Genomic DNA, 22,677 nt, shown 5'->3' on the forward strand with positions numbered 1-22,677 from the left:
TTGAGAGTTCCTACCCCTGGCGGGGCGGTGCACCCGCCACAGCCGTCCCCCTGCTCTGCTTTGGTGCTACATCCGTAGCGGTCCCCCGCGCTGCCTCGGTGCACTCACCTCAGTCGTCCCTCCCTGCTACCGCACCCTCACTTTCGTTCCGGCCACAATCGGTTCCCCCCACCCCAGCATCATGCAGCAGGGCCCGGCCCGGCCGTGGGGTTCCCCGGTGTCCCCGCACGGAGCTCGGGTGGGCTCCGGCGGGGCGGGCAGCGAGACCGCGGCTCTGCCCGGGGCTGAGCCCGACATCACCCCGCACCCTGTGCCCCGGTGCGGGAGCTGCGGTGGGGCCGGACCCACATCGGACCCAGCTGCGGGGCCGGGAGCCATGGCCCTATTTAAGCGCCGGCCACAGCCCCTCACATGATGGGAGCGTGACCGCTCTGAGCCCCGGCACCGCGCTGCGAGCACGATGGCGCTGGGCAGAGCGCGGCCCCGTGGGGCGGCCGGCGGCGGGGAGCGCGCCCGGCTCCTGCCCCAGGTAACGCCGGGACCCCCGGCACCCCCTGCACCCCGACTGCAGGGTGCGGGCTCCACGCAGCGCCCGCATCCCTGGGGGTACCCATGGGGATGAACCCGGGTTAGGGGCAAGGTCTCTGCCCTGGGTCGCTGTGCTGGGGTGGACGTGGGGCACCCTGTGCTGGGGGTGCACGGTAGCTCCTGGAGCTTGTGACAGCCCCTGGAGGTGGGGCGGGGGGTACATGGGCTGGGGGGGGGCTGCCCTAATGGCTGTGAGTGGTTTGTGCATCCATGCAGGCGTCCCGGCTGGTGGAGCTGCCCTGCTCCTCCTCTGATGATGATGATGATGGCAGTGATGGAGGCATGGACCTTCCCGCATCCCAGCTGGACTCTGCCGTGAGCTGCAGCATCCCCCCCGCACCGAGCGCCTTCAGCCAGTGCGTGCGGCACCTGGCCTTCCTCTGGAACCTCCTCTTCCTCCTGCTGGGGCTCCTGGCCCTGGCCCTGGGGCTCTGGGGGCTGCTGGCCAAGGGCTCTCTGGCCGGGGGGCGCTTGGCCCTGCTGGGCTCTGACCCGATGCTGCTGTTCGTGCTGGCGGGGCTGGCGGCCAGCGCCGTGTCCATGGCCGGCTGCCTGGGTGCGCTGCGCTCCAGCCCCTGCCTGCTGCGCTTCTTCACGGGTGCCGTGCTCGCCTTCGCGGCGCTGGAGGTGCTGGCGGCGCTGCTGGTGCTGGCGGCGCGGCACCGGCTGCGGGACGCGGTGCGGGACGCGCTGCTCCTCTGCCTCCTGCGCTACCAGGACGAGCCCGACCTCCGCTTCCTGGTGGATGAGGTGCAGCGGAGCCTGCGCTGCTGCGGCCTCGGCTCCTACCGCGACTGGGAGGCGAACCCGTGAGTGGGGCACTGGGGTGGGTACAGTGATGGGCATCCCGCACCCACGGACACGGCCGCTCTCCTTATCCATCCCTACAGGTACTTCAACTGCAGCGCCCCGGGCGCGCAGGCCTGCAGCGTGCCCGCATCCTGCTGCCTGGACCCGTGGCAGAACGGCTCCGTGGTCAATGCCCTGTGTGCCACCGGAGCGCTGCGCCTCGGCGATGCAGCGGCCGGCACCGTGGTGTACGTGGGGGGCTGCGTGGCTCAGCTCAGCGCCTGGCTCCGCGGCCAGGCCGGTGCCATTGGGACCAGTGCGGCCGTGCTGGTGCTGGTTGAAGCCGTCGGTGTGCTCATGGCGTTGAGGATGCTCAGAGACATCACAGCACGGGGGTGAGGGGGCAATGGGGGACACCAGTGGTGCGTGATCCAACCCAGAATAAACCTCATCAAAGCCAAACCCCATCCGTGTCCTGCCCGTCCCACCTCGCTTCCCATGCGCATCCCTGCCAACCCCATAGCACGACACCAGGCTCCCGGGGCTCGTTTTGGGTTTTAATGAGCATTTCTCCAGGCTGAGCCCCGCCATAAGGACGGGGCAGGCTCTACCTACACAGCACTAAAGGGTGGGAGCGCAGCGGTGGCTGCAGCCTGCCTAGATGATGCCGTACTGCGCCAGCTCGTGCAGCTCCAGATGGCTGAAGGCTTCCCAGGGACAGATGACGGTGATATCTGGGGAGAGGAGAGAGCTTGTGTCAGCACAACGGCCCCATTGCAGGCTGCAGCCGGCCCCATTCCCCACCCACCACAAAGGGGGGGACGGGACCCCCATGTACCTGTTCCCAGCCCCTCCATGCCCGGGATGTCGTCGCCGAACCTGTAAAGAGAGGCAGTGTCTGACCCCCATCCAGCCCCCCTGCCCCATGCTGGCACATGGAGCTGTGCCCCCCGCATCCCTGCCCCACTCACCCCTGCACCCCCTTCTTGGGGGGCTTGCTTTTGAACTGCCTCGTCTGCCTCTGTTTGAACTTGGGGGGGCCCTTCCGGGGGGTGGCGGGTCCCCCCGTCACCCTTGTGGCTGACTTGACCTCCACCTTGGGGGGCTCCAGGCTCATGGCTGTGCTGGGGTCGCTGTGGGTCTGGCGCTGGACGGCTCCTCACACCTGGACGAGGGGAGATGTGGGGGCACCGGCTCCCCCCACCGTGCTGTGTGCCCCCGGCACCCCTCGGTTATCACTGATCCACCCCGCAGCAGAGCCCCCTCCCTACAGCCTTGCCTTAGCCCAGCTCAGAGCCCGATAATCCCCTTGCCCCAAAGGCAGGGAAGGGCGTCCATGGGGATACGGAGCTGCTGCCTCCCTTGGGGCTGCTCCTCCAGCCCTCGGTCCCTGCCCCAGCATGGATGGAGCTCCCCATTGGCATTGCCAGGACCCCCAGCCATGGCTCATGGCGGGTCTGTGCCACAGGCGTGGGAGCAAGGCATCCCTCAGGATAACGGGATGCGATTTGGGAATGGTGGGCACCCCACGCTGCCGATGCCTCTGGGTCCATGCTGGGATGCAGGCGACCAGAGCCAATGGACATCACAGGGCAGCACATGGACTCCATCCCACTGTGCTTGTGCCTCTGAGCACTGCAACCACACCATGAGCTGAGATCCAGCACCGATGTGAGGGGGTTCAGCACCACTGTGGGGTCCACGCTATGGGATCTGGCCTGGGGAGATGCCAAAGGTACCCGGCTCCCAGCTGCAGGCGCAGAACCCAACAGCAGGCTCCTGCCTGGAGCACAGCACATCCCATCCCAGTGAGCCCCAGTGCCACCGGGACCAGGTCCCATCCCATGCATGGGGCAGAGCCCCCGACTTACTTGGCCGCCGCGGTCCTTGAGGCCAGCGCTGCTCCACAGGGCCCCTCCGTCCTCCAGCTCACCCCCTGCAGAGCTCTGGGGGGGCTTTTAGGGGAGGGCAGATTTATCCTGCTCCGGGTAATAGGATTATTCACGTCCCTGCTTCCCGCAGGGGTAATCTGGTGTCCTTCCCTGCGGGATGGGGGCGTCTGGATTAGAGCTGCTGGGAATGACGGTGTCAGGATCCCAGACCACCGAGGGGATGCCCCACTCCCCCCAAAGGTCACCCCAAGGCCCCTTGATCACGGGGATGCTGCTGTTGGGCTCCTGCCTGCAGGCACTGCCAGAATCCATCCTGGGTCGGGTGCATTCTGCCCTTCCAGGGATGGATTCATCCCTATGGATGCCACCATCGCTGCCTTTACCTGGCAACTGCACCGACACCGGGCAGTAGTGGGGCAGCCCCACTGGCTTGGGATGCTATCATCCCAAAGCTTCCCTTAATCCCAGCCTTAAAGCAATTACAAAAAGGAATAATCTCAGTACACTTTAATTGAACTTCAGCCCCTGCTGCTAATTGCAATTAGTTGGGCTCCAACAAAGAGGATTACAGGGATCTGGGTGCGTTTCCTATGGAGCCGGCAGAACCGGCTCCTCCTCGGGCCCTGGTGTCAACGGCTGCCTCCAGCTTGGCCTTTGTTAGCTCAGCTCCAGGGCTTCGTGGCTAATAGGGGAAGCTCATCCCAATGGCCAGGAGTCCCCTGGCCCCAATGGGCAGGATGGAGCTGGGATGCGCTGAGCCAAATGATGGGGTTCAACATGGAAACAAAGGCAAGGGCACCGGGAGCAGCCCCAAAGGCTGTGACCCGGGTGCTGGTGCCCTTGGAGGCTGCAGCCCCACGTGCTGGGGGCCGCACACTGCCTCTGCCTCCCTTCACACCACAGAAGCCCCTAAGAGGCTTAGAGCCATGGGGAACGGGGGGGTCCGGTGCGGGGTCCTGGCCCGCCCCACTCACAACCAAGACGTAAACGGTGCTTAAAGCCCAAGCTGGGGGCACAAGGACGGGGTGGGAGCAGTGATGGGGTGGGGGGGGAAGCACTGCCTGCCCTTGGATGGGATTTACCAGCCCAGGGTGCTCAGCACACAGCCTGCCCATGTGGTGATGCCGCACGGGTCCTTGGCAGGGCTCAGGATGTCCCCAGCCCATCCCAGTACACACAAACACTTCCAACCAGCGCAGGCTCCATGGAACAAGCAGAGGCTCCAACGGGGGGGGGTTCCCCATTGGCTCTGGGGGGGCCGGGGGATGCTCAGTCCTTCCCCATGCGCAGCCTGATCTCCATCCTCACGATGGCTTTAACGTTCTCATCCTCCACGTGCTCCTCCAGCGCCGCCAGCGCCCGGGCCCCCCCGTCCTGGTACCGCTGCAGCAGCTCCTCCACGTACCCGACCCACACGCAGTTGGGGCACCCGGTCCCGCAGCAGTGGGTCGGGGGGGGGGGCAGCTCTTTGTCATCTTGGGGTGCCCCCCCGCTGCCATCGCTCCCTGCGGTGCCGCTGCCCTTTGCTGCCGTGTCCGAGCGCTCCCGAACACTGGAGGCGTTGGAGGGGTGGGAAAGGGGGGACCCTGTCCCGAGCACCCCCCCACTGCTGCTGGTGGCATCCGGGGGCTCCTGAGAACAAAGACACTGGCATCAACTGGGGGGGATACATGGGGACAGCCCTGCCCCCTGCGTACCCCCATCCCACCATTGACCCCCCCATGCCCCCCGCTCTCCCTCAGCCCCCCCTCCCCAGCACCCCTCTACTCCCCCATTTCCCTCCTTAGCCCCACAACTCATCCCCAGCACCCCCTTATTTACCCCCAGCCTCTCCTTACCCCCCCCATCCCTCCACCTTATCCCCAGCATCCTCTTGCCACCCCCCCCACTCACCTTTTCCCCTCGGCAGCCCCCCAGCACATCCCCAGCACCTATTGCCCCCCATTCCCTCCTATCCCACCCCCAGCACCCGCTTACCCCCTAGCTCCCCTTTGGCCCCCCATCCCTTCACCCCATCCCTCTCCATTACCGCTCCAGCACCCCATATCCCCCCCATAGACCCCACCCCCCCATCACCCCCAAATCCCACCCCCAGCACCCCCTTACCCCCCCCGTGTCCCCCCTTTGACCCCCTCCTCCCATTGCCCCCTCCCCAGCTCCCCCCTCACCCCCCGCCGCGCCCCCGCCAGCCCCCGGGCTCCGCGCAACAACATCCGGGCACTGCCGCCCCTTCCGGCCCCGCCTGAGTGACAGCTCTGCCAGCCAATGGGAGCCCGGATGATGAGGGACCGGGGCTGCATGTAGCCAATAACGAGCAGGGGGCGGGGCAGGGGCGGAGGAAGGCGGAAGAGGCGGTGGGGTTGGCACGTGGGGAGCGGCGGAGCCATGGGCAGGGGACCGGGGCCGGGACGGAGATGGGGACAGAAACCGGGATCGGGACCGGGACAGAAACAGAGATCGGGACCGGTACCGATATCGGGACAGAAACAGAGATCGGGACCGGGATCGGGACAGAAACAGAGATCGGGACCGGGATCAGGACAGAAACCGGGATCGGGACAGAAACAGAGATTGGGACCGGGATCGGGACAGAAACAGAGATCGGGACCGGGACAGAAACAGAGATGGGGACCGGGATCGGGACAGAAACAGAGATCGGGACAGGGACAGGGATCGGGACAAGGACCGGGACCAGCCGCCCTTCGTTGCAGTAGGTCAGTGCCCATGGGATCCGGTCCGGATAGGGCTTGGACCCACGCGGGTCTTGGGCCCGCAGGTGCCTCACCAGGTATCCGGTATCCTGCCGTGCCCTGGTCCCCATATCCCTCCATGCCCGGGTCCCGGTGCCCAGCTCGCTGTGTCCCACTGATGTGCCCGCATCCCGGTGCCCCGTCGTGCCTGGATCCCGGTGCTTCGGGACAGGCCTCGCACCGTGTCCGTTCTCTCGCAGGAAGCAGAAGTTGGACAACATGAAACCCAAGCACCCGGACGAGCAGGAGATCCCCTTCCGCCTGCGGGAGCTCATGCGGAGCCGGGAGGCCATGAAGCGCCGGGATCCCGGGAAGCAGAAAGCCGCAGGTGGGATGCAGAACCTGAGCATCCCATGGCACAGCTGGATCCTGCAGAGCAGCATCCTCTGACGTCCCACCCCTGCTCTGCCATGGGGAGGGACCCCCTGCCAGCGCTGCTGCCCTGATGCCACCCATCTCTCCTAGAGAAGCAGCAGCCCAAGGCAAAGGGCCCCAAAGCCCAGGGGGACGTCCCCGTGCCCAGGTTCAGGAGAGGGAAGGGGGAGTCGGAGCGCTCCTACGTGTGCCGCATGGAGCAGGAGGTGCAGCGCGTCCTGTTCCTCACCGAGAACCAGCTGCAGCGGGAGCCGGAGAAGGAGCTGGCGGCACCGGAGAAGTCCCAGAGGAAGAAAGCGTGAGAGCAAGGCTCCTGTGGCTGCTGGGCTGGAGGGGGCAGCCCAGGCCTGTCCCCTGGCCTGGTTTGGGGGTGTGCTGGGTGCTTTGCTGGTGCTGCTGGGGTGCAGGTGGAAGGCTATGGACCTCCATGGGGCTGAACTGCTGGTTGGGCTCAAGGCGGGGGGCTCTGGGTTTTGAGGGGGTGCCATGGGGTAGGAGCTCACTTGTTCAATCACCGGTCCTGGCCATAACGGAGCTCTTCAGGTTTCAGAATAAGAAGCTGGAGAAAGCTCGGAAGAAGAAGGAAGAGAAGAAAGAGGCCATGCTGGAGAAGAGCCTGTTCCAAGGTGGGTCTGGCTCTGGGGTGCATGGAGTCACCCCCTTACCTAGCAGTGTGTGGGGGGTGTTCCGGCTCTGATGCTGGCGTCTGCTTCTCTCTCAGACACGGTGGCATTTGGGGACGTGGTCACGCAGCCACCCACCATCACATCACGGCCCAGGGGCCAGGGCCCTGCCGAGCAGGTGAGGTCCGGGGGTGCTGCCTCCTGCCCGCTGGGTACCCGCAGCGCTGGGCTGGACCCGGTCACCCTATCCCTTGTGCTGGGCATCACTCCTGGACAGGCAGCTCTGGCTCAGCCTTGGGGTCTCAGCTCCCCAGAGCCTGCTCCTGCCTTTCCCCCCCCATCCCTGCTGACTGCCCCATCCCTACCTGCAGGCTGGACGGAAGCGGCTCCTCCTGACGCCGCGCCTGGGCCGGAGCCCGGCGGTACCGGCAGTGCCCGTGTCCATGGCTCGGCAGCGCATCGTGGCGGAGGAGAGGGCTCGCGTCATCCAGGCCTACAGGGACATCCAGAGGCGCAAGCAGCAGCAGCGGGAGGCGGCAGAGGCCGGACGCGGGGTCGGGCGCTGAGCACAGTGGGAGCGTGCAGGCAGCACCGGGCCCCAGGACTGGAAGGGGACGCGGTCCTGATGCTGCTCTTCTGTTGCCAAGCCCTGGGACTCCCCACAGCGCCGTGCCTAAGCTCAGGGCACCCCATGGGCTCAGCGCTGGGGCTGGGTCCCCCCCAGCACCATAGATGTGCTTGTAGTAAAGGTGCCATTGAGTGCCTATGGCATGGGGGTGTCCGTGTCCTCACAACCTGCCCGGCTTGCTTTCTGTGTGGCAGCCAGCAAGGGGCAGTCCCTGTCCCTTACCCTGCCATTGCTCAGCCATGAGGGAGACCCCAGTGCTTGGCTGTGACCCCTCCAGGGACATGGAGCATCCCACAGAGCTCACCTGCGCCGTGTTGTGTCCATCCCTTGTCACCACACAGGCACACCATGATCTGCCCTCAGTGCCCTTTACCCAGCACTGCCCATGTCCCTGCCAGACACCGGTGTCACCGTGACCGCGGTGCCCTCCCCATCGCTGCCCCGTTACCAACCCCGTGCCGTGAGGCCCCCATGGAACCAGCCCTGGGGAGGGCTCCCGGTTGATGCTCCCAGCACTGCACATCCCATACCCGCGGCGAGGGCTTCACCTGCGCACACAAAGGCCGCGCTGTTCCCTGCCCCGTGCGCACAAAGCGCTGCCTGTCGGAGCGGGGCCGGCCCCGGGGCTGCGGCCGGCGCTGGCGGCAGCCGCTGGGATCCAGGCTTCCGGAGGGGCTGGGTGCGGGCAGAGCGGAGCCACCGGCAATGGGGACAAAGCGGTTGCGCCTTGTTTGTGCTTCGGCTGCCGCCCCCTTGCTGCACTGCACAGCCTGCAGGTGCCTGCGTGGGCGCTGAGCTCCCCGTGCATGCTGCTGATAACACCCCCGGGGACTCAAGTGCCTGGTGCTGCTTGGAGATGTCCCCGGTGCCAACCAGCACCAGGTAAACACGGGTGACGCAGCTCAGCCCTGGGCGCCACAGCCACATCCTGCTGCAAACAACCCTGTGGCCATGCCTGGCCTCTAGCGCTGCCACGGGCACGAGCTGCATGGCAAGGGCACAGCCAGGACATGGCATGTGCCAAACTCTTGCTTGTGCATCCCTCGCGCACGGCCCCATCCCTGCTCAAGGAGACCAGGTCACGCCTGCCCCCACGCACCCATTTCAGCCCCTGAATAATTCATGGTGCTGCTGGCCGCAGGCTTCCTGCCCGGCACAGGCATCGCTGCCGAAGGGAAAGGCAATCCGGGCAGCAGAAACCACCCCGACCTTGGCACGTCCTCTGTGCCGTGCCGCTTCCCACCAGCAGCCCATCTGCCTGCGCTGCGCTGCCGGATCCGGCCCCATCTGTGCTGTCACGGGGGGCCCCGCAGCCCCCATAGAAAGGGCAGAGCCCCACTGGTACCGTGGCAAACGCTGTTGCTCCGGTGGGGTCGTGGATGGGGAGCTGGGTACCACCTCCCCATCATGGGCAAGCGCCGCGTAGGAAAAACCACCTTTATTGGGGCTGACCTGAAAAAAAGGGGGAAAGAGGAAAAACAGGGAAAGCCAAGAGGAGGGTGAGGGCCCAGCTCCCTCCCTGCTCCCCAGGAGGGATCCTTGAGCCCCGAGGTGGGGAAGGCACCGAGAAGGCGGCTGGAGCCGCAGGATGGGGTCAGGTCCCAGCTCCAGCAATGGGGAAACTGAGGCACAGCAGGAGCCAGAGCTGGGGAGAGCTTCACATCACCGGGTGCCCTGCAGTGGGGCGCTGCTGGCTCAGTTCAGGGCCCATGGGGTGGCGAGAGCCAGTGCGGAGCCAAGGGCTCAGCACCCTGGGCACGGGTCCCCTGGCTCCCTGGCAGTGCGTGGTCCCTGGCATGGGGACAGGGGGTGTCCGTGCATCACGAAGGCAGCGAGGGGACAAGTCGGGGTGGCCCCATGGGGAGCCAGTCCTGGGGTCCGGCAGAGCTGGCAGCTTGTGGGTGCCGCAGGCAGGAGCCATGGCTCCGGGTGCATCCAGGCTTCACCTGCACAGGACCCAGCTCCGGCTGCTGATGGGATGGGCTGAACACGGTGGGGCACAAGGAGGCTTGGTGAGACCTCGGGAATAGGACGGTGGTGCCGCGGCTGTGCCGGCGCTGTGGGATCCGTGCCATGGGGGCTTCACCACCGGTTCCTGCTGTACGGGGACTGCACCTGCGGGCAGAGCGAGGTGGCACTGGGGTGGCAGACCCGGCCCTGGCACCGGTGCCGTGGTGCAGCCTGAGTCACTCCCACGGGAGACGCTGCGGTGGGGACGGACTTTGCCCCCCTGGTGTTGCACATTAACCCACCTGGCAGCTCCTGCCGTCCCGTGGGGTGCCACCGGGCCGGGCCTGCACCGCAAACGCGTCCTCGGCTCGCAGCGTGGAGCTGGTGCTGCCGGCGGCCGGGCTGGCCGTGGAGGCGCGCGGTAGGATCATGTCGTAGGCACCTTCAGCCTGAAGGGTGGGAATGGGGGGGCTGCAGCATCACCACCACCGCCCCCCCAGCCCCATAGGGTCCCAGGGGAGGAAGGCGAGGGGTGATGCTTCCCAATTACAGCAGCCCTTGTACATGGGGTCCCCATCCCAGGCGCTCCGGTTGGAAGCCCATCCATCAGGCAGGATGCAGCCACCACTGCAGAGCCCAGCATCGCACTTACCGGTCCCTTGTGCATCAGGGCCATCTCGGTGGGCTGGTAGACACTGGTGAGGAGCTGCCCGTTGTAGCCGCTGTACGGTGACACCGGCTTCTTGGCTGCAAAGAGATGGGGGCAATGAAGAGGGGGGGCTCAGAGCCACCCCACCCATTGGTCCTCATTAGCAGGTTTAAATGAGCTGACTCAGTGCCACTCCCGGGGCACAGGAGGGATGTCCCTGGGGTTTGCATCACCCGCACGGCCGGGGTTTGTTATTGTAGGGTCACTGGGGAGCACCCACCCTGCCCCATGGGCTGCAGACACCTTCGCTGGCACCCAGCTGCCATTCCCTACAACAACATCACCCTGTGTCATTGTAGGGTCTCGGTGAGCGGAGCGCCTGCCTGGGGCGGAGGGCCGGGAGCACCCCTGCGGTGCTGAGCTCAGCCCAAACTGGTAAACCCAGCCCAGCGAGTTCTCGGGAGCCACAACCACGTCAAGGCACCAATCCCGGGCAGGCCGTGGCCAGACGTCTCGCTGCCACCCACCCCTACCAGCCCCGGTGCCGCGGCGCGTGGCAAAGAGCATCCGTGGTGAGCGCCGGCGCCTACCGAAGGAGGGCTCGTCCATGGAGAAGGCTTTGTTCTCCACGAACATGCTCTGCGACTTCTGCTCCTTGAGGATGGTCTCGTAGCCCACCCCGCGCGTGGGGTACCCCTCGTCCTCGAAGGGCTGCTCGGGGCCGCGCCGCGTGGCGTGCGTCACCTCGGGGATGATGTAGAGCAGGAGGAAGGCGCAGGCGTTGGCCACCAGCGCGATGGCCAGCGTGGGGTCATCCCAGCCGGGCTTCTCGCCCGCGCGCTGGTTCCCATAGAGGTACATCACGGTCCACGCCACCCAGATGGCCACCGAGAGGCCGGTGGTGGCCAGGATGAAGGCGCTGTGCTTGCGCCAGCGGCCGTAGCGGCCGCACAAAGCCGGCCATGCGGTGCCGAAGGCGGCCACCAGCAGGAACATGACGTAGATGAGAGCCATGACGAAGTCAGCGTCCGCCAGCCGGCAAGGGTCCGCGGCGCTGCCCTCCTGCCGCGCCACCGTGATGATGAGCCACTCGGCGTTGATGATGACCTCCACCAAGGCGAGGAGCAGGGCCACCGCCAGCGTCACCCAGCCCCGCGGGCCGCAGTTCCTCCGCACCAAGAAGTTGAGGGCCACGGCGTGCGCCAGCAGCGAGGAGAAGCAGATGGCGAAGAGGACCCCGAAGAGGAAGCGTCGGGAGGCGCAGGTGGAGAAATCCGGCCCCACGATGAAGTCAAACGTCAGGCAGAAGAGCCCGAAGGTGCCCAGGAGGAAGAAGACCTGCGTGGCCACCAGGCTCTTCTTCTGGTGGTCCTGCACGAAGGGCAGGCTGGCCACCAGGACGATGGTGAGCACGAAGCTGGTCACCACGCCAAGGCTGGCCACGGCCTCCAGCACGATGCCCCAGGCTGCCGAGAGGTCGCAGAGGTTGTAGTAGAGGGAGGAGAGGTCCTTGCTGCAGCCGGAGGGAGCGCTGGTCTGGCTGCTGGCTGTGGGGAGCAGGACCAGCAGCACACAGGCGGCCACCGGGGGCACCGCGGCAGCACCCATCCTGCACCGTGCTGCGGGCGCTGAGCGCGGCGTCCAGGGACCCTGCGAGACAAAGGGGGTGTCAGGACACGGGGATTGAGGATGTGGATCAGATCCTGGTGATGCCTGTGCCGGCCCAGGGTGCAGAGCATCCCTCCTGCCAGGCCATGGGGAGCACTCGGGTGCTGGGGAGCTGCATCCACGCTGGCACAGCCAAACCCACCCCAATGCTCCTTGTCCAGAGGCCTGAAGCCACCGGAGGGGCTCAGCCCCCTGCACCCCACACGCTCCCTCCTGGCACGGGGTTTCTCCAGTCATGCCCGGCACTTGGAGCCGCGCTGATCCCATCCTCCGGTGCCAGGAGCAGGCAGCACCGTGCCCGCTGGCTCTCCTTGGAGCACCAAACACGGACCTGGGCCAGCGGCACAGGTAACACCCGGGGATGGGGCTGTCCCCTTGGCTTGTCTCTGCGTGCCAGCCCGTTCCCCTTTCCACTTCTCCTGTGCTGCTTCCCTCTGGCTCCGGGCGCTGACCCAGCGCAAGTCCCGTGTCCACTGGCACGAAGGTGGCCACAGCCTGGCACGGCCATGGCACAACACGGGGGCCCCTGTACCCGCTCCTGCGACCCTGGGGAGCACGGGGTGGGCACGGGGAAGAGGCGGCAGCGAGGGAGCTGCAGCCCCAAAGCTGGGGAAGGGGGGGACACCTCCGGCAAGGTGACCCCGGGCCGGGAGCCGGGACCCCCCCACCCTGGGGCAGCCCCAGCGAGGCCGGGATGGGGACAGGGACCCCCCGGCACCGCGCTGGGACCGAGCCCCGCGCCCGCGGCTCCTACCGGCTGCACCGGCCCCGGCCCGCCCGGTCCCGTCCCCCCCCCGAATCGGTACCGGAGCCCAGACTTGCCCCAACTCGCCCCGGCTGCCGGCCCAGGCGAGCCCCGGCGGGGCGGACGGGTCCGAGTCCGAGTCCGAGTCCAGGTCCGGGTCTGGAGCCGGCTCCCGACCCCTTCCCGTTACGGTTCCCGGTGCCCCCCAGCCCCGCAGGGCTCCACTCCCCGGCCCCACTCACCGGCTCCAGCGCCCGGTGCGCGGCCGCTCCCCTCGCTCCTCCGCTCCGTGCAGCGCCGGGAGAGCCCCGGTCCCGCCGCACCGTCCGCGCCTGCCCGGCCCGGCCCGGCCCCTCCCCGAGGTGCGGCTCAGCCGGGGCCGGCAGGGACCTGCCCCATCCCGCACCGGGCGGAGGGAACCGGGGATCCCGCACCGGGAGGGGGAACCTGCCCCGGGGCACGGCGGGGGAGTGGGGCCAGAGCTTGGGATTGGGGGGGGGGGGCGTTGGACGGGGGGGAGGTGGGCTCAGGAGCCGTTAATGGAGTGAATCTGTGCGGGCTCAGCCCGCAGGAGCTGCGTCAGCCCAGCCCTGCCGAGCTCGGGCCAGTGAAAGACCCCCCCCAAGGGACAAGGGATGGAGCAGGGGGGGCTCTACTGGGGCAGCATCACCCACACGGGGCCTTGAACTGAGTCCTCTTGGTGCTGGGCCAGCAGCCCCCAGTTCGCGGGTGGGCTCCTGGGTGGGAGCCGGGAGCAGGGCTCCCCAGTGAGGATATACCGCGGTGTTCCCATCGGGAAACCCTGAGGCTCAGGCCCGGAGGGGCCTCCCGGAGGAATGTCAGCTGATGGATAAAGCCGGAGCCTTTGGCAGGGCAGCGGGGCCCCAGGAAAACCCTTCCTGCAATGGGCTAGGGTCCAGGGCAGCCCCGGTGGGGGGAGCCAATGGTGCCTGGTGGTCCCTGTACCAGTGTGGAGCACCACGGAGCCGGGCATGGGCATCCCGCAGCCACCCCATCCCTGGGGCTCAGGGGCAGGGAAAGCCCCGGGAGACGCGGGGCGCCCTGGGGGAGGTTTCCAGGAGGCAGGCGCTGCTGTTCTGGGAGGGTGAAGGATGCAGAGGAAAGTTCAACGAGCCTCGGGCGGGTCCTCCCCCGGCCCGGGCCGAAAACAACCCCAGGAGAACGGGAGGCAGGGCCCGAGCTGGCAGCACCCACGGCACGAGGGCTGGAGCGTGTCTGGGCTGGGTGCTGCAGCCAGCACCGCCATCCCTTGGGTGCTGCAGCCAGCGCCTCCATCCCTTGGGTGCTGCAGCCAGCACCGCCATCCCTTGGGTGCTGCAGCCACCACCATCCCTTGGGTGCTGCAGCCAGCACCTCCATCCCTTGGGTGCTGCAGCCACCGCCTCCATCCCTTGGGTGCTGCAGCCAGCACTGCCATCCCTTGGGTGCTGCAGGCACCACCTCCATCCCTTGGATGTTGCAGCCACTGCCTCCATCCCTTGGGTGCTGCAGTCACCGCCACCATCCCCTGGGTGCTGCAGCCGCCACCACCATCCCTTGGGTGCTGCAGGCACCACCTCCATCCCTTGGTTGCTGCAGCCAGCACTGCCACTGTCCCCTGGGTGCTGCAGCCGCCGCCTCCATCCCTTGGGTGCTGCAGCCACCGCCTCCATCCCTTGGGTGCTGCAGCCACTGCCACCATCCCTTGGGTGCTGCAGCCAGCACCTCCATCCCTTGGGTGCTGCAGGCACCACCTCCATCCCTTGGGTGCTGCAGCCACTGCCACCATCCCTTGGGTGCTGCAGCCACCGCCATCCCCTGGGTGCTGCAGCCGCTGCCACCATCCCCTGGGTGCTGCAGCCAGCACCATCCCTTGGGTGCTGCAGCCACCGCCATCCCTTGGGTGCTGCAGCTGCTGCCACCATCCCTTGGGTGCTGCAGCCACCGCCATCCCTTGGGTGCTGCAGCCGCCGCCTCCATCCTTTGGGTGCAGCAGCCGCATGCTCTTCATCTTCCCAAGGAGCTTCCGGACGGTGTTTGGGGCAGGCTCATCCCTCCGTGCCAGGACACGTGCCCATGTGTGCGCTCTCACACGGGTGCGGATGCAGGAGCTCTGCGGGGGCCTCTCTCCTGCCTCAGTTTCCCCACGGGACCGGTTCAGCCCCGCAGGGCCCTGCCCCGGGGCTGCGGAGGCCGCGGTGCATGCGGCTTCCTCCTCCGCTTCCTGCCACCGCGCGGGTTTCCCGGCTGCTGACTCAGCACGAACCCCCCTTCCCCTCGACCCCCAGCACCGGCCATGGAGGCACTGGCAGCGTCCATCCCAGCGAGGCTGCCCTATGGGCACCTCCACCTCTGTCCCCCTTCCCATGGGGGCCCTCCCGGCTGCACCCCTTGGGGTCTGTGTAGGTCCTGCAGAAACACCCCATCAGCGCCTGCCTGCTTGGGCGCGATGCCCCCAGGCGCTGGCTGCCTTGCAGGGCCCAACCATGCGCAGCGAGGGACCGGCTGCCCTCGGTCCCCTCCTCCGGCCACGTGCCGGGGCGGCTGGTGCCTGGCACTGCCCTTTGGGCGAGGGCAGAGCCCGGTCCCGGTTCCCCAGTGCCCAGGCTGGGCTGTGGAGCTTGATGCCCATGATGGGATGGAGCAGAGCGGGTCCCTTGGCGCAGCAGCCGCACTGAGGTGCCGGGATGCGGCTCGCACAGCCCCGGGACCGGGGCCAGGCTCTTTCCTCGCTGCCTCGCTCCACAAACCCCGCTCGCCGGCAGCAGTTTTTCCAGGCTTACCTTTCCTCTGGAGCTGCAGGGCTGGGTGCCCGCTGTGCCTGCTGCAGCGGCTCTGTGGCACGGCCAACCGAGCCCCGGCCCCTCTGGGGCTGCTCCGGTCCCCCCCGTGCCGCTCCCAGCAAGGCTGAGGCGCTGGTTTCCAGCCGAGCCGGTTGCGTCCAGCCCGGAGCCCCTCGGCGGACGCGGTCAGCACATTTCCACCTCCTTCTCCGAGTAAATAAGCACCGGTTGGAGAGGGGGGGCCGGCGGCGGCTGAGAGCGGGGCTGGGGCTCCTGCCAAGCGCTGCCTTCACCGGCCGAGGTGGCCCCTCCAGCCCCGGGGAAGGGCTCCAAGGGGGGGATCCAGGCCTGGAAGCCCCCGCAAGGGGAGTCCGCGGGGTGGGAGGCGCTGGCCCGGTTAATAACTAACCCCTTCCCGATCCTGCTCTCCTCAAGAGCCAGAATTAATGGAGCGAGCACCTCCCAGGTACCACCCGCGCCGCCAGGTCTGGCTTTAACCCTGTCCCCGGGAGCACGCATCCTGACCAGGACAAAGCAGCATCACCCCATCAGGTGGGCTCTGCCCCTGCTGCGGGGCTCTGCTGGGTGCTGCTGTGGGTCAGCCCCATAGTGAAGCTTGTGGCTCATCCCACATGCACACTGGGGGCAAACGCTGCACCCCATCCCACCCCAATGCCAGGCACAGCCAGGGCTCAGTGGTGAGAGCAGCAGGGGCTTCATGTGGCTCATCCCACATGCACACTGGGGGCAAATGCTGCACCCCATCCCACCCCAATGCCAGGCACAGCCAGGGCTCAGTGGCGAGAGCAGCAGGGGCTTCATGTGGCTCATCCCACATGCACACTAGGGGCAAATGCTGCACCCCATCCCACCCCAGTGCCAGGCACAACCAGGGCTCAGTGGTGAGAGCAGCAGGGGATTCATGTGGCTCATCCCACATGCACACTGGGGGCAAATGCTGCACCCCATCCCACCCCAATGCCAGGCACAGCCAGGGCTCAGTGGTGAGAGCAGCAGGGGCTTCATGTGGCTCACCCCACATGCACACTGGGGGCAAACGCTGCACCCCATCCCACCCCAATGCCAGGCACAACCAGGGCTCAGTGGCGAGAGCAGCAGGGGCTTCATGTGGCTCACCCCACATGCACACTGGGGGCAAACGCTGCACCCCATCCCACCCCAATGCCAGGCACAACCAGGGCTCAGTGGCGAGAGCAGCAGGGGCTTCATGTGGCTCACCCCACATGCACACTGCGGGCAAATGCTGCACCCCATCCCACCCCAGTGCCAGGCACAGCCAGGGCTCAGTGGTGAGAGCAGCAGGGGCTTCATGTGGCTCATCCCACATGCACACTGGGGGCAAACGCTGCACCCCATCCCACCCCAATGCCAGGCACAGCCAGGGCTCAGTGGTGAGAGCAGCACGGGCTTCATGCCCTGCTTGGGCCCCTGTCCTCCGGAGCAGCCCCCCTGGATGCTGTCCTGCCCCGTCTCTTGGGAGTTCGACCGGAAAGGCTCGAATGGGGCTCGAAAGGGGGGGATTATGCTGAGGGCTGGGGTCTGAGGGGTGCCAGCTTCGCAGGGCGACCCATCCCTGCCCTCTGGTGGCAGCTGGGGACGGGCTGGCGCAGCCGCTCGCACAGCACCACGGCCAGCTTGGCACTGGGGTAAGTGGGAGGGCAGCATTGGTGCTGGGTGCGCTGGGTGCAGGGCAGCACCCTGAGCCGCCTCGGTGGGAGATGCTGCACCCCTGTGCTGGGTGCACCCGGGGGCTTCAGCCTTGCAGCCCCTGGAGCTGGGGTCTCACTGTGTGCCAGGTCCTGCAGCTGGGGATGCTGCAGTCAGCACCCTATGGATGCTCCGGAGCAATGGGGTGGGCTGGGAACCTGTGCGTGTGGGTGCTGATGCAGGGGGACCCCATCGGGCTGCTCACAGGGAGCCAGACCTAGGCAGCGCTTTGGTCTCAGCACAGCAGTTTATGGAGGAAGGACCATGGCACCAGCACCGCATCCTCACCAGGGCTGGAGCAGCTCCTCTGCACCCATCACCCCCTGGGATGGGGGGCAAGGGGCAGCATCCCTGGGGCAGGGTCTCAGCAGGTCCTGGGCTGATGCACGGCTCAGAGGGCAGTGCCAGCCCCCGGCTGCAGCGCTTTCAGTGCTGGCTGCGGGAAGCGGGCGCTGCGGTGCCGGGGACCGTGCCGGAGGTGGGCCCGGAGCACCGCGGCCACCGTGCGGCGGAAGGTCCGGCTCACGAAGGAGTAGAGGAAGAAGTTGAGGGCGGTGTTGAGCATGGCTACCATGTTGGCGATGTCCAAGGCCAAGTGCACGCGCCAGTCCCGCTTGACCGAGGCCACGTAGAGGTGGCAGATCATGACGACGGTGCGGGGAGCCCAGAGCACGGTGAACACGGTGGTTTCGGCCAGGAGGAGGGCTGTGGTCTTGCTCTTGTAGGGCCGGCCGCCCCCCGAGCGCCTCCGCTGCTTCAGCTTGCAGATGATGATGGGGTTGGTGGCCAGGAAGATGCTAGAGGGCAAGAAGTAGACGGTGATGCAGTGCACCCACTTGAGCGCCATGTCCAGGGCGGTGGGGGGGTCAGCATCACGCCACATGTCCAACCACCAGTAGAAGGGGATGCCCGTGGCCAGGGATGCGGTGAACACGGCTGCGATGATCTTGCGGGCGCGCTGCGGGTAGGAGATGGTGCGGTACCGCAGCGGGTGGCAGAGGGCCACGTAGCGGTCCACGGACAGCAGGACCGTGATCCACGTGGAAGCGTGGTTGGCCGTGAACTCCAGGACATTGATGGTGTGGATGAAGGCGCTGGGCACAGCCCGCGCCAGGATGGCTGTCTGCAGGATGAAGCCCATAAAGATAATGAAGACCTGGGTGAGGATGTCGGAGGTGGTCAGGGCCAGCAGGTACCAGTACGATGACTTCTTGGTCCTTGTGGCCAGGCGGAACATGGCCACGGCAGTCAGGATGTTCACTGGAGGGAGGGGAGCGATGCGTGGTGGTGAGAAAGGGGTGAGGAAGGGAGCAATGGGTGGTAAGCCTATAGGAGACCTGGAGAGGGGCTTGGGACAAGGGATGTAGGGACAGGCCAAGGGGAATGGCTCCCGAGGGGAGACTGAGCTGAGCTCTTAGGCAGAAGCTCTTCCCTGTGAGGGTGCTGAGGCGCTGGCACAGGGTGCCCAGAGAAGCTGTGGCTGCCCCATCCCTGGCAGTGCTCAAGGCCAGGTTGGACACAGGGGCTTGGAGCAAGCTGCTCCAGTGGAAGGGGTCCCTGCCCGTGGCAGGGGTTGGAGCTGGAGGAGCTTTAAGGTCCCTTCCAACCCAAATCAGGCTGGGGTTCTATGAGACTTGGGGGCTCACAGGCCCCTGCAGCACCCAGGGGTGCCCGGGCTCTCCCAGGGCTGCAGGGTGAGCGGCTGCAGGCCCCAGCTGGGTGTGGAGCTATAAATATCACGCTGCATTGGGGATTTACTGAGCTGATTAATCCCATCCATGTGGCAGCCCAAGCAGCACAAATCCCATCTGTCCCTGCTGCTGCTGCTGCCGCTCCTGCCCCAGGGGCCGGCCTTTAGAGCTGAGCTCCACAGCTGGGGTTGGACCCTTGGGGACTCTTCCTCCCCATCCCCAAAACCCCAGGGCTGGGATGGGGGCCAAGGGCATGGCCTGGGTTGAGGATGCGTGGCTCAGCCCCCCCTTGCAGAGGCTCAGCCCCTCACCTGGCAGCCCCAGCCCCAGCAGGACGCTGTAATACACGATGGGGATGATGCCGACCATGCAGGGTGATCGCTCCAGCTCCAGCCATGCTGCCTCCGCTGTGCTGTTGGGCACTGAGAACATCGCCTTCCACCATGGACCGGCTGCAGGGGGAGACAGGGAACATCAGGGGGCTGGGGGCTCCCATGGGTGCAGTTGCCCCAGGCATCCCTCCATGTCTGCCTGTGATAGAGCATCCATGGGTGCCGCAGGACAAGGGAGCTGGGATCCAGCCTTCACGGCTCCACCATGGTGACAGTCCCCATCCCCAGAGGGTGGCCCCTACAACTGCAGATGCTCCTTGGTTATGGCCTCGAAGAAAACCAGATTAAAGCACCAGGTTCTTTGATGGATACCTGGGGGAGGACGCAGGGTTGCCAGAGGGGGGTCCCGGGGTACCAAGGGTATTGGCTTTTAGCTAAGTCCTTTGCCAGCTCCCCAGGCCGCCCTGCATGGAGCAGAGACCCTGCCTGTACCCTCGTACCCCCGCCCGGACCCCACACCCCAATGGGTCCCATTCTGCCCCCCACCATTCATAAACCCAGGCGTCCCGAACTCCACGCTCCTATTGGTTAGAGGGGCACAGGCTTTACCCAATCAGAGAGGCGTCTTCCATGAATGGCGAAACCAAATCTGAGCGCTGCGTTCTGATTGGTCAGAATCCCGCATCCAAAAGAATCAGCATCTCCCATGGGCTACGGCGACCCCAGGCCCTAGAACTGGGGCGTAGGGGGGAGTCCTGAGCCCGGTGTGGGGGTACTGGGCACAGCTTCGGTCCCAGCGCGCCCCTGGCCCCACAAGGACCCCAAACTGCTCCATGTCCACTCACCGCAGTCCCCCGACGGCTCCACGGCGGGGGGGGGGGCACGTTTCCGACACCCTGTTCTCCCTTTCCGCCCCCCCCCCAGCCATAGATGTGTCCCTGCAGCAGTGCCCTCGGGGGGGCTTTGGCCTCTGCTCCCGGCTGGGATGGAGCCAGAGCTGAGCCCAGGCTGGGTGGGATTGGGAGGGGTGAGAGGGTGCGCAGGGGGCTGCCAATGAACCGCAAATGAGGTCTGGCTCAGCAGCAGCACCGCGTCCAGCCCCTCACATCCCCCAGGGAACTGGGGCATCGATCGGCTGCAGCTGAGGCGGGAGCGCGTTAACCCTCTCCCAGCCCCGCTCCCGTCTGCTCTGCTGGGGGATATGAGCCCGGTCTGGTCCCCTTTTGTCCCTCCACTGACCGGGTCCCGCACCCCAAGCCCCGCAGGAGGTGGGGTCTCACCTTGGTGGCCCCTGTGCCACCGTCCCGGTGTGCGATGGCACCGGTGCCCCTGCGCTGCCGGTGTCCCCGTTGGTGTCCGCGTCCCCTCCAGCCCCGTGGGCGCACGGCACAGCCTCCCGGGGCTCAAGGGACGCGGGGCGGAGGGAGAGCAGCGTGGGCAGAGCCACGGGCTGGGCTGGCAGAGCACGGGTGACGTCCCCGAGCCTCGCTGCTCCCATGGGAGCCAGGGATGGGTCACCTGGGGAGGGTACCCCAGTCCTGAGTGATGGTGACAGAGCTCGTCCCCGCACCCAGGGCAGTGGGGATGGTGGTGCAGGTGCCTGGGGATACCTTGTGCCCCCCACAAAGGCCTGTGTCCCACAAGGGGTCTGTGGCACTCAGAGGAGCGTGCGTGCACATGTGAATGTCCTCATGTGTGCTTCGTGTGTCCCTGCCAGGCTTTGCTCTGACTGTGCCTGGGTGCCCACCGCTGGCCCAGAGTGGAGGGGAAGCCTGCCCGTGCCTCAGTTTCCCCAGCAGCACAGGGAGGGATGGATGCTCTGTCCCCTGGTGACCACCAACACCAGCCCCACATCCCCTATGTCCCCCCCCCACCATGCCCTGTGGCCAGCCATGGGGCACACGAGGGTCCTTGGGCTGTGTGGGGCAGGCTGTGCTGGCACCGTGCCGCGGCTCACCGGGCACAAGCTGTTGTTTAGCAGGCGGGTGGTTAAATGAGGCGTCGGTGGATGTGGTGAGCCATTAACCGGCTGTGCTGCAGCCGGGGCCCCTCGTCCCCCTGCGCTTCACCGCGAGGCAGGAATGCTGCCCTGGGATGCAGGCTCTGCCTGCACCGCGCTCCTGGGGCTCCTGTGCCCCAATGGACCACAGCATGGGGGTGGCTCATCCCCAGCCCCTCCATCCATGGATCAGGGCCAGATGTGTGATCCCCCCCCCCATGGGAGCTGCATCAACATCTGCCTGAGCTCAACATCTGGAGACCCCAGCTAAGCCCCAGCCCCTCGCTCATCCCCCTGGCCCACGGCTGTGCTCGGGGATGAGGCTCCTCAGCCCTGTCCCTGCTCCTGCATGAGCCCAAACGTGTCCTCAGAAGCCCTCGCTGGCACTGAAGCAGCCCTGGCCACGGCGGTGGCACCGGGGGCACGGGGCCAGGGCCAGGCAAGCTGACGCAAAGGGGCAGATGGGCTGAGCACCCCCTGCTCTGCTGGAGCCCATCCTACCCCACTGCATGCACCAGTGACCACCTTCACCCCACGGAGCACTCAGTGCCCATCCCCGTGGCCTCAGGGTGCTGGTGCTGGCAGCGGTGGCTGTGACCATGGGTGCTGAGGAGGGAGCGTGGTGTGAACCGGACCCCAGGCACACGGTGCCGTCACCTCGCTTGGCAGCTGAGCACGGAGCTGCAGCACCGCAGGCACTGGTGCTAACCCCATCAGCCTGGACAGATACTCGATACCCGGCACCGCTGAGCATCCTCCTGGGGGGCTCCCTCCGGCGCTGCCATGAAGGTCACAGCATCTCCCCGCCGGTGTCGCCAGGAGGGGTCCTGCTGCACCCCAAAGTGACCTTGTGCAGTGATGCCACTGCTCCTGCCTGGGGAGCACCGAGCTGTGGGGCTCCTGCCGGCCTGCCAGCCCCCCAGGACCTTCATGGGGGGCTCCAGCGGTGGGTGAGGAGCTGCTGTGTCCCTGAAAGCCTCCATCTGTGGGGTCCGTCCCCCATCTCCATCCCATCTGGGGTCCTGGCTCCCTCCCATTGTTGCCATTGGAACCAAAGGCAAAAGTGGGGTGCAGAGACTCTGTGCTCCCACCCCAAAGCCCCACAAGAGGTGTTGGGGCAGGCAGGGAGCCAGCGGAGGCCGGGACTGGGCACTCGCAGGGTGCAGGCAGCCTCTTGGCTGCAAAGGCTGGGAAAAGGGCAGGCAGTTCCTGCCGGCAGCCCGGATGCCATGGTGATGGGCTGCTGCCGGCATGAATACCCATGAGCTGGGGGGGAGCGGGGAGGCCACAAAGAGCTGTGCCCTGAATGCAAAGACCCCACTGATGTGTCCCAGCCTCACAAAGGGCTGCATCCATGCGTGGGGCTCCGGCACGGCACAGGGCTGTGGTGAATGGATTTGCCCCCATGGTGTGCCGGGGCTCCCCATCACAGCACCCCGGGGTGCGGGGCTGGGGTCCGGGCTCAGGGTGGGATGGATGGGGGCCGG

General features: G+C 66.9%; 7 protein-coding genes across 8 annotated transcripts in view; 2 read left to right on the top strand and 5 right to left on the bottom strand.

The window, feature by feature from the left end:
* SLC38A10 (solute carrier family 38 member 10) overlaps positions 1–13,657 on the bottom strand; it is a 129,075-nt gene extending 115,418 nt beyond the window's left edge. The window contains exons 1-2 of the mRNA XM_061377262.1: positions 13,624–13,657; positions 12,981–13,010 (exon numbers count right to left, since the gene is read on the bottom strand). Coding sequence (XP_061233246.1) covers positions 12,981–13,010; positions 13,624–13,657 — 64 coding nt within the window. The remainder of the gene's footprint in view (positions 1–12,980; positions 13,011–13,623) is intronic.
* On the top strand, positions 35–1,825 carry TSPAN10 (tetraspanin 10). The gene is made up of 3 exons (XM_061377307.1): positions 35–529; positions 805–1,397; positions 1,479–1,825. Exons 1-3 carry the CDS (start codon positions 461–463, stop codon positions 1,774–1,776), a joined length of 960 nt encoding a protein of 319 aa, XP_061233291.1. The 5' UTR covers positions 35–460; the 3' UTR covers positions 1,777–1,825.
* Positions 1,914–3,886, bottom strand: PDE6G (phosphodiesterase 6G). 2 transcript variants are annotated; one of them, XM_061377349.1, is made up of 4 exons: positions 3,249–3,886; positions 2,349–2,542; positions 2,216–2,256; positions 1,914–2,111 (listed from the first exon to the last, which is right to left on the bottom strand). In XM_061377349.1, the coding sequence occupies exons 2-4, from the start codon at positions 2,492–2,494 to the stop codon at positions 2,035–2,037; spliced, it is 264 nt and encodes an 87-aa protein (XP_061233333.1). In that variant the 5' UTR covers positions 2,495–2,542; positions 3,249–3,886; the 3' UTR covers positions 1,914–2,034. The 2 variants fall into 2 exon arrangements, with proteins under 2 accessions (XP_061233333.1, XP_061233332.1); XM_061377348.1 differs by having other exon boundaries at positions 2,349–3,886.
* OXLD1 (oxidoreductase like domain containing 1) lies at positions 4,505–5,668 on the bottom strand. Its single transcript, XM_061376999.1, has 2 exons — positions 5,438–5,668; positions 4,505–4,901 (listed from the first exon to the last, which is right to left on the bottom strand). The coding sequence occupies exons 1-2, from the start codon at positions 5,654–5,656 to the stop codon at positions 4,539–4,541; spliced, it is 582 nt and encodes a 193-aa protein (XP_061232983.1). The 5' UTR covers positions 5,657–5,668; the 3' UTR covers positions 4,505–4,538.
* On the top strand, positions 5,610–7,583 carry CCDC137 (coiled-coil domain containing 137). The gene is made up of 6 exons (XM_061376998.1): positions 5,610–5,658; positions 6,220–6,347; positions 6,485–6,692; positions 6,938–7,020; positions 7,116–7,195; positions 7,389–7,583. The coding sequence occupies exons 2-6, from the start codon at positions 6,239–6,241 to the stop codon at positions 7,581–7,583; spliced, it is 675 nt and encodes a 224-aa protein (XP_061232982.1). The 5' UTR covers positions 5,610–5,658; positions 6,220–6,238.
* Positions 9,524–13,035, bottom strand: GPRC5C (G protein-coupled receptor class C group 5 member C). Its single transcript, XM_061377308.1, has 5 exons — positions 12,900–13,035; positions 10,835–11,894; positions 10,248–10,342; positions 9,898–10,044; positions 9,524–9,760 (listed from the first exon to the last, which is right to left on the bottom strand). Exons 2-5 carry the CDS (start codon positions 11,850–11,852, stop codon positions 9,728–9,730), a joined length of 1,293 nt encoding a protein of 430 aa, XP_061233292.1. The 5' UTR covers positions 11,853–11,894; positions 12,900–13,035; the 3' UTR covers positions 9,524–9,727.
* Positions 13,658–17,495: 3,838 nt separating the features above from the next.
* GPR142 (G protein-coupled receptor 142) lies at positions 17,496–19,343 on the bottom strand. The gene is made up of 2 exons (XM_061377019.1): positions 19,171–19,343; positions 17,496–18,428 (listed from the first exon to the last, which is right to left on the bottom strand). The coding sequence occupies exons 1-2, from the start codon at positions 19,289–19,291 to the stop codon at positions 17,560–17,562; spliced, it is 990 nt and encodes a 329-aa protein (XP_061233003.1). The 5' UTR covers positions 19,292–19,343; the 3' UTR covers positions 17,496–17,559.
* Between the last annotated feature and the right edge of the window lie 3,334 nt (positions 19,344–22,677).

The sequence above is a fragment of the Neopsephotus bourkii genome, unplaced genomic scaffold (genome assembly GCF_033783945.1).
Source record: "Neopsephotus bourkii isolate Nb327-2 ecotype Australia unplaced genomic scaffold, CSIRO-AGI_Nbou_v1 NB_1749, whole genome shotgun sequence".
Lineage (NCBI taxonomy): Eukaryota > Metazoa > Chordata > Aves > Psittaciformes > Psittacidae > Neopsephotus > Neopsephotus bourkii.

Excerpts from the sequence above, each read along its gene's own strand:
- TSPAN10 (XM_061377307.1), top strand. The coding sequence starts at position 461 with ATGGCGCTGGGCAGAGCGCGGCCCCGTGGGGCGGCCGGCGGCGGGGAG. Across the intron at positions 530-804 it reads GCGCCCGGCTCCTGCCCCAG|GCGTCCCGGCTGGTGGAGCT; the intron begins GTAACGCCGGGA and ends GCATCCATGCAG. Across the intron at positions 1,398-1,478 it reads CGCGACTGGGAGGCGAACCC|GTACTTCAACTGCAGCGCCC; the intron begins GTGAGTGGGGCA and ends CCATCCCTACAG.
- PDE6G (XM_061377349.1), bottom strand. The coding sequence starts at position 2,494 with ATGAGCCTGGAGCCCCCCAAGGTGGAGGTCAAGTCAGCCACAAGGGTG. Across the intron at positions 2,257-2,348 it reads CCCAAGAAGGGGGTGCAGGG|GTTCGGCGACGACATCCCGG; the intron begins GTGAGTGGGGCA and ends CTCTCTTTACAG. Across the intron at positions 2,112-2,215 it reads CATGGAGGGGCTGGGAACAG|ATATCACCGTCATCTGTCCC; the intron begins GTACATGGGGGT and ends TCCTCTCCCCAG.
- OXLD1 (XM_061376999.1), bottom strand. The coding sequence starts at position 5,656 with ATGGCTCCGCCGCTCCCCACGTGCCAACCCCACCGCCTCTTCCGCCTT. Across the intron at positions 4,902-5,437 it reads TGGCGGGGGCGCGGCGGGGG|GAGCCCCCGGATGCCACCAG; the intron begins GTGAGGGGGGAG and ends CTTTGTTCTCAG.
- CCDC137 (XM_061376998.1), top strand. The coding sequence starts at position 6,239 with ATGAAACCCAAGCACCCGGACGAGCAGGAGATCCCCTTCCGCCTGCGG. Across the intron at positions 6,693-6,937 it reads AAGTCCCAGAGGAAGAAAGC|GTTTCAGAATAAGAAGCTGG; the intron begins GTGAGAGCAAGG and ends GGAGCTCTTCAG. Across the intron at positions 7,021-7,115 it reads GGAGAAGAGCCTGTTCCAAG|ACACGGTGGCATTTGGGGAC; the intron begins GTGGGTCTGGCT and ends CTTCTCTCTCAG.
- GPRC5C (XM_061377308.1), bottom strand. The coding sequence starts at position 11,852 with ATGGGTGCTGCCGCGGTGCCCCCGGTGGCCGCCTGTGTGCTGCTGGTC. Across the intron at positions 10,343-10,834 it reads CATGGACGAGCCCTCCTTCG|CCAAGAAGCCGGTGTCACCG; the intron begins GTAGGCGCCGGC and ends ATCTCTTTGCAG. Across the intron at positions 10,045-10,247 it reads CCCTGATGCACAAGGGACCG|GCTGAAGGTGCCTACGACAT; the intron begins GTAAGTGCGATG and ends CCCACCCTTCAG.
- GPR142 (XM_061377019.1), bottom strand. The coding sequence starts at position 19,291 with ATGTTCTCAGTGCCCAACAGCACAGCGGAGGCAGCATGGCTGGAGCTG. Across the intron at positions 18,429-19,170 it reads GCTGGGGCTGGGGCTGCCAG|TGAACATCCTGACTGCCGTG; the intron begins GTGAGGGGCTGA and ends CCCTCCCTCCAG.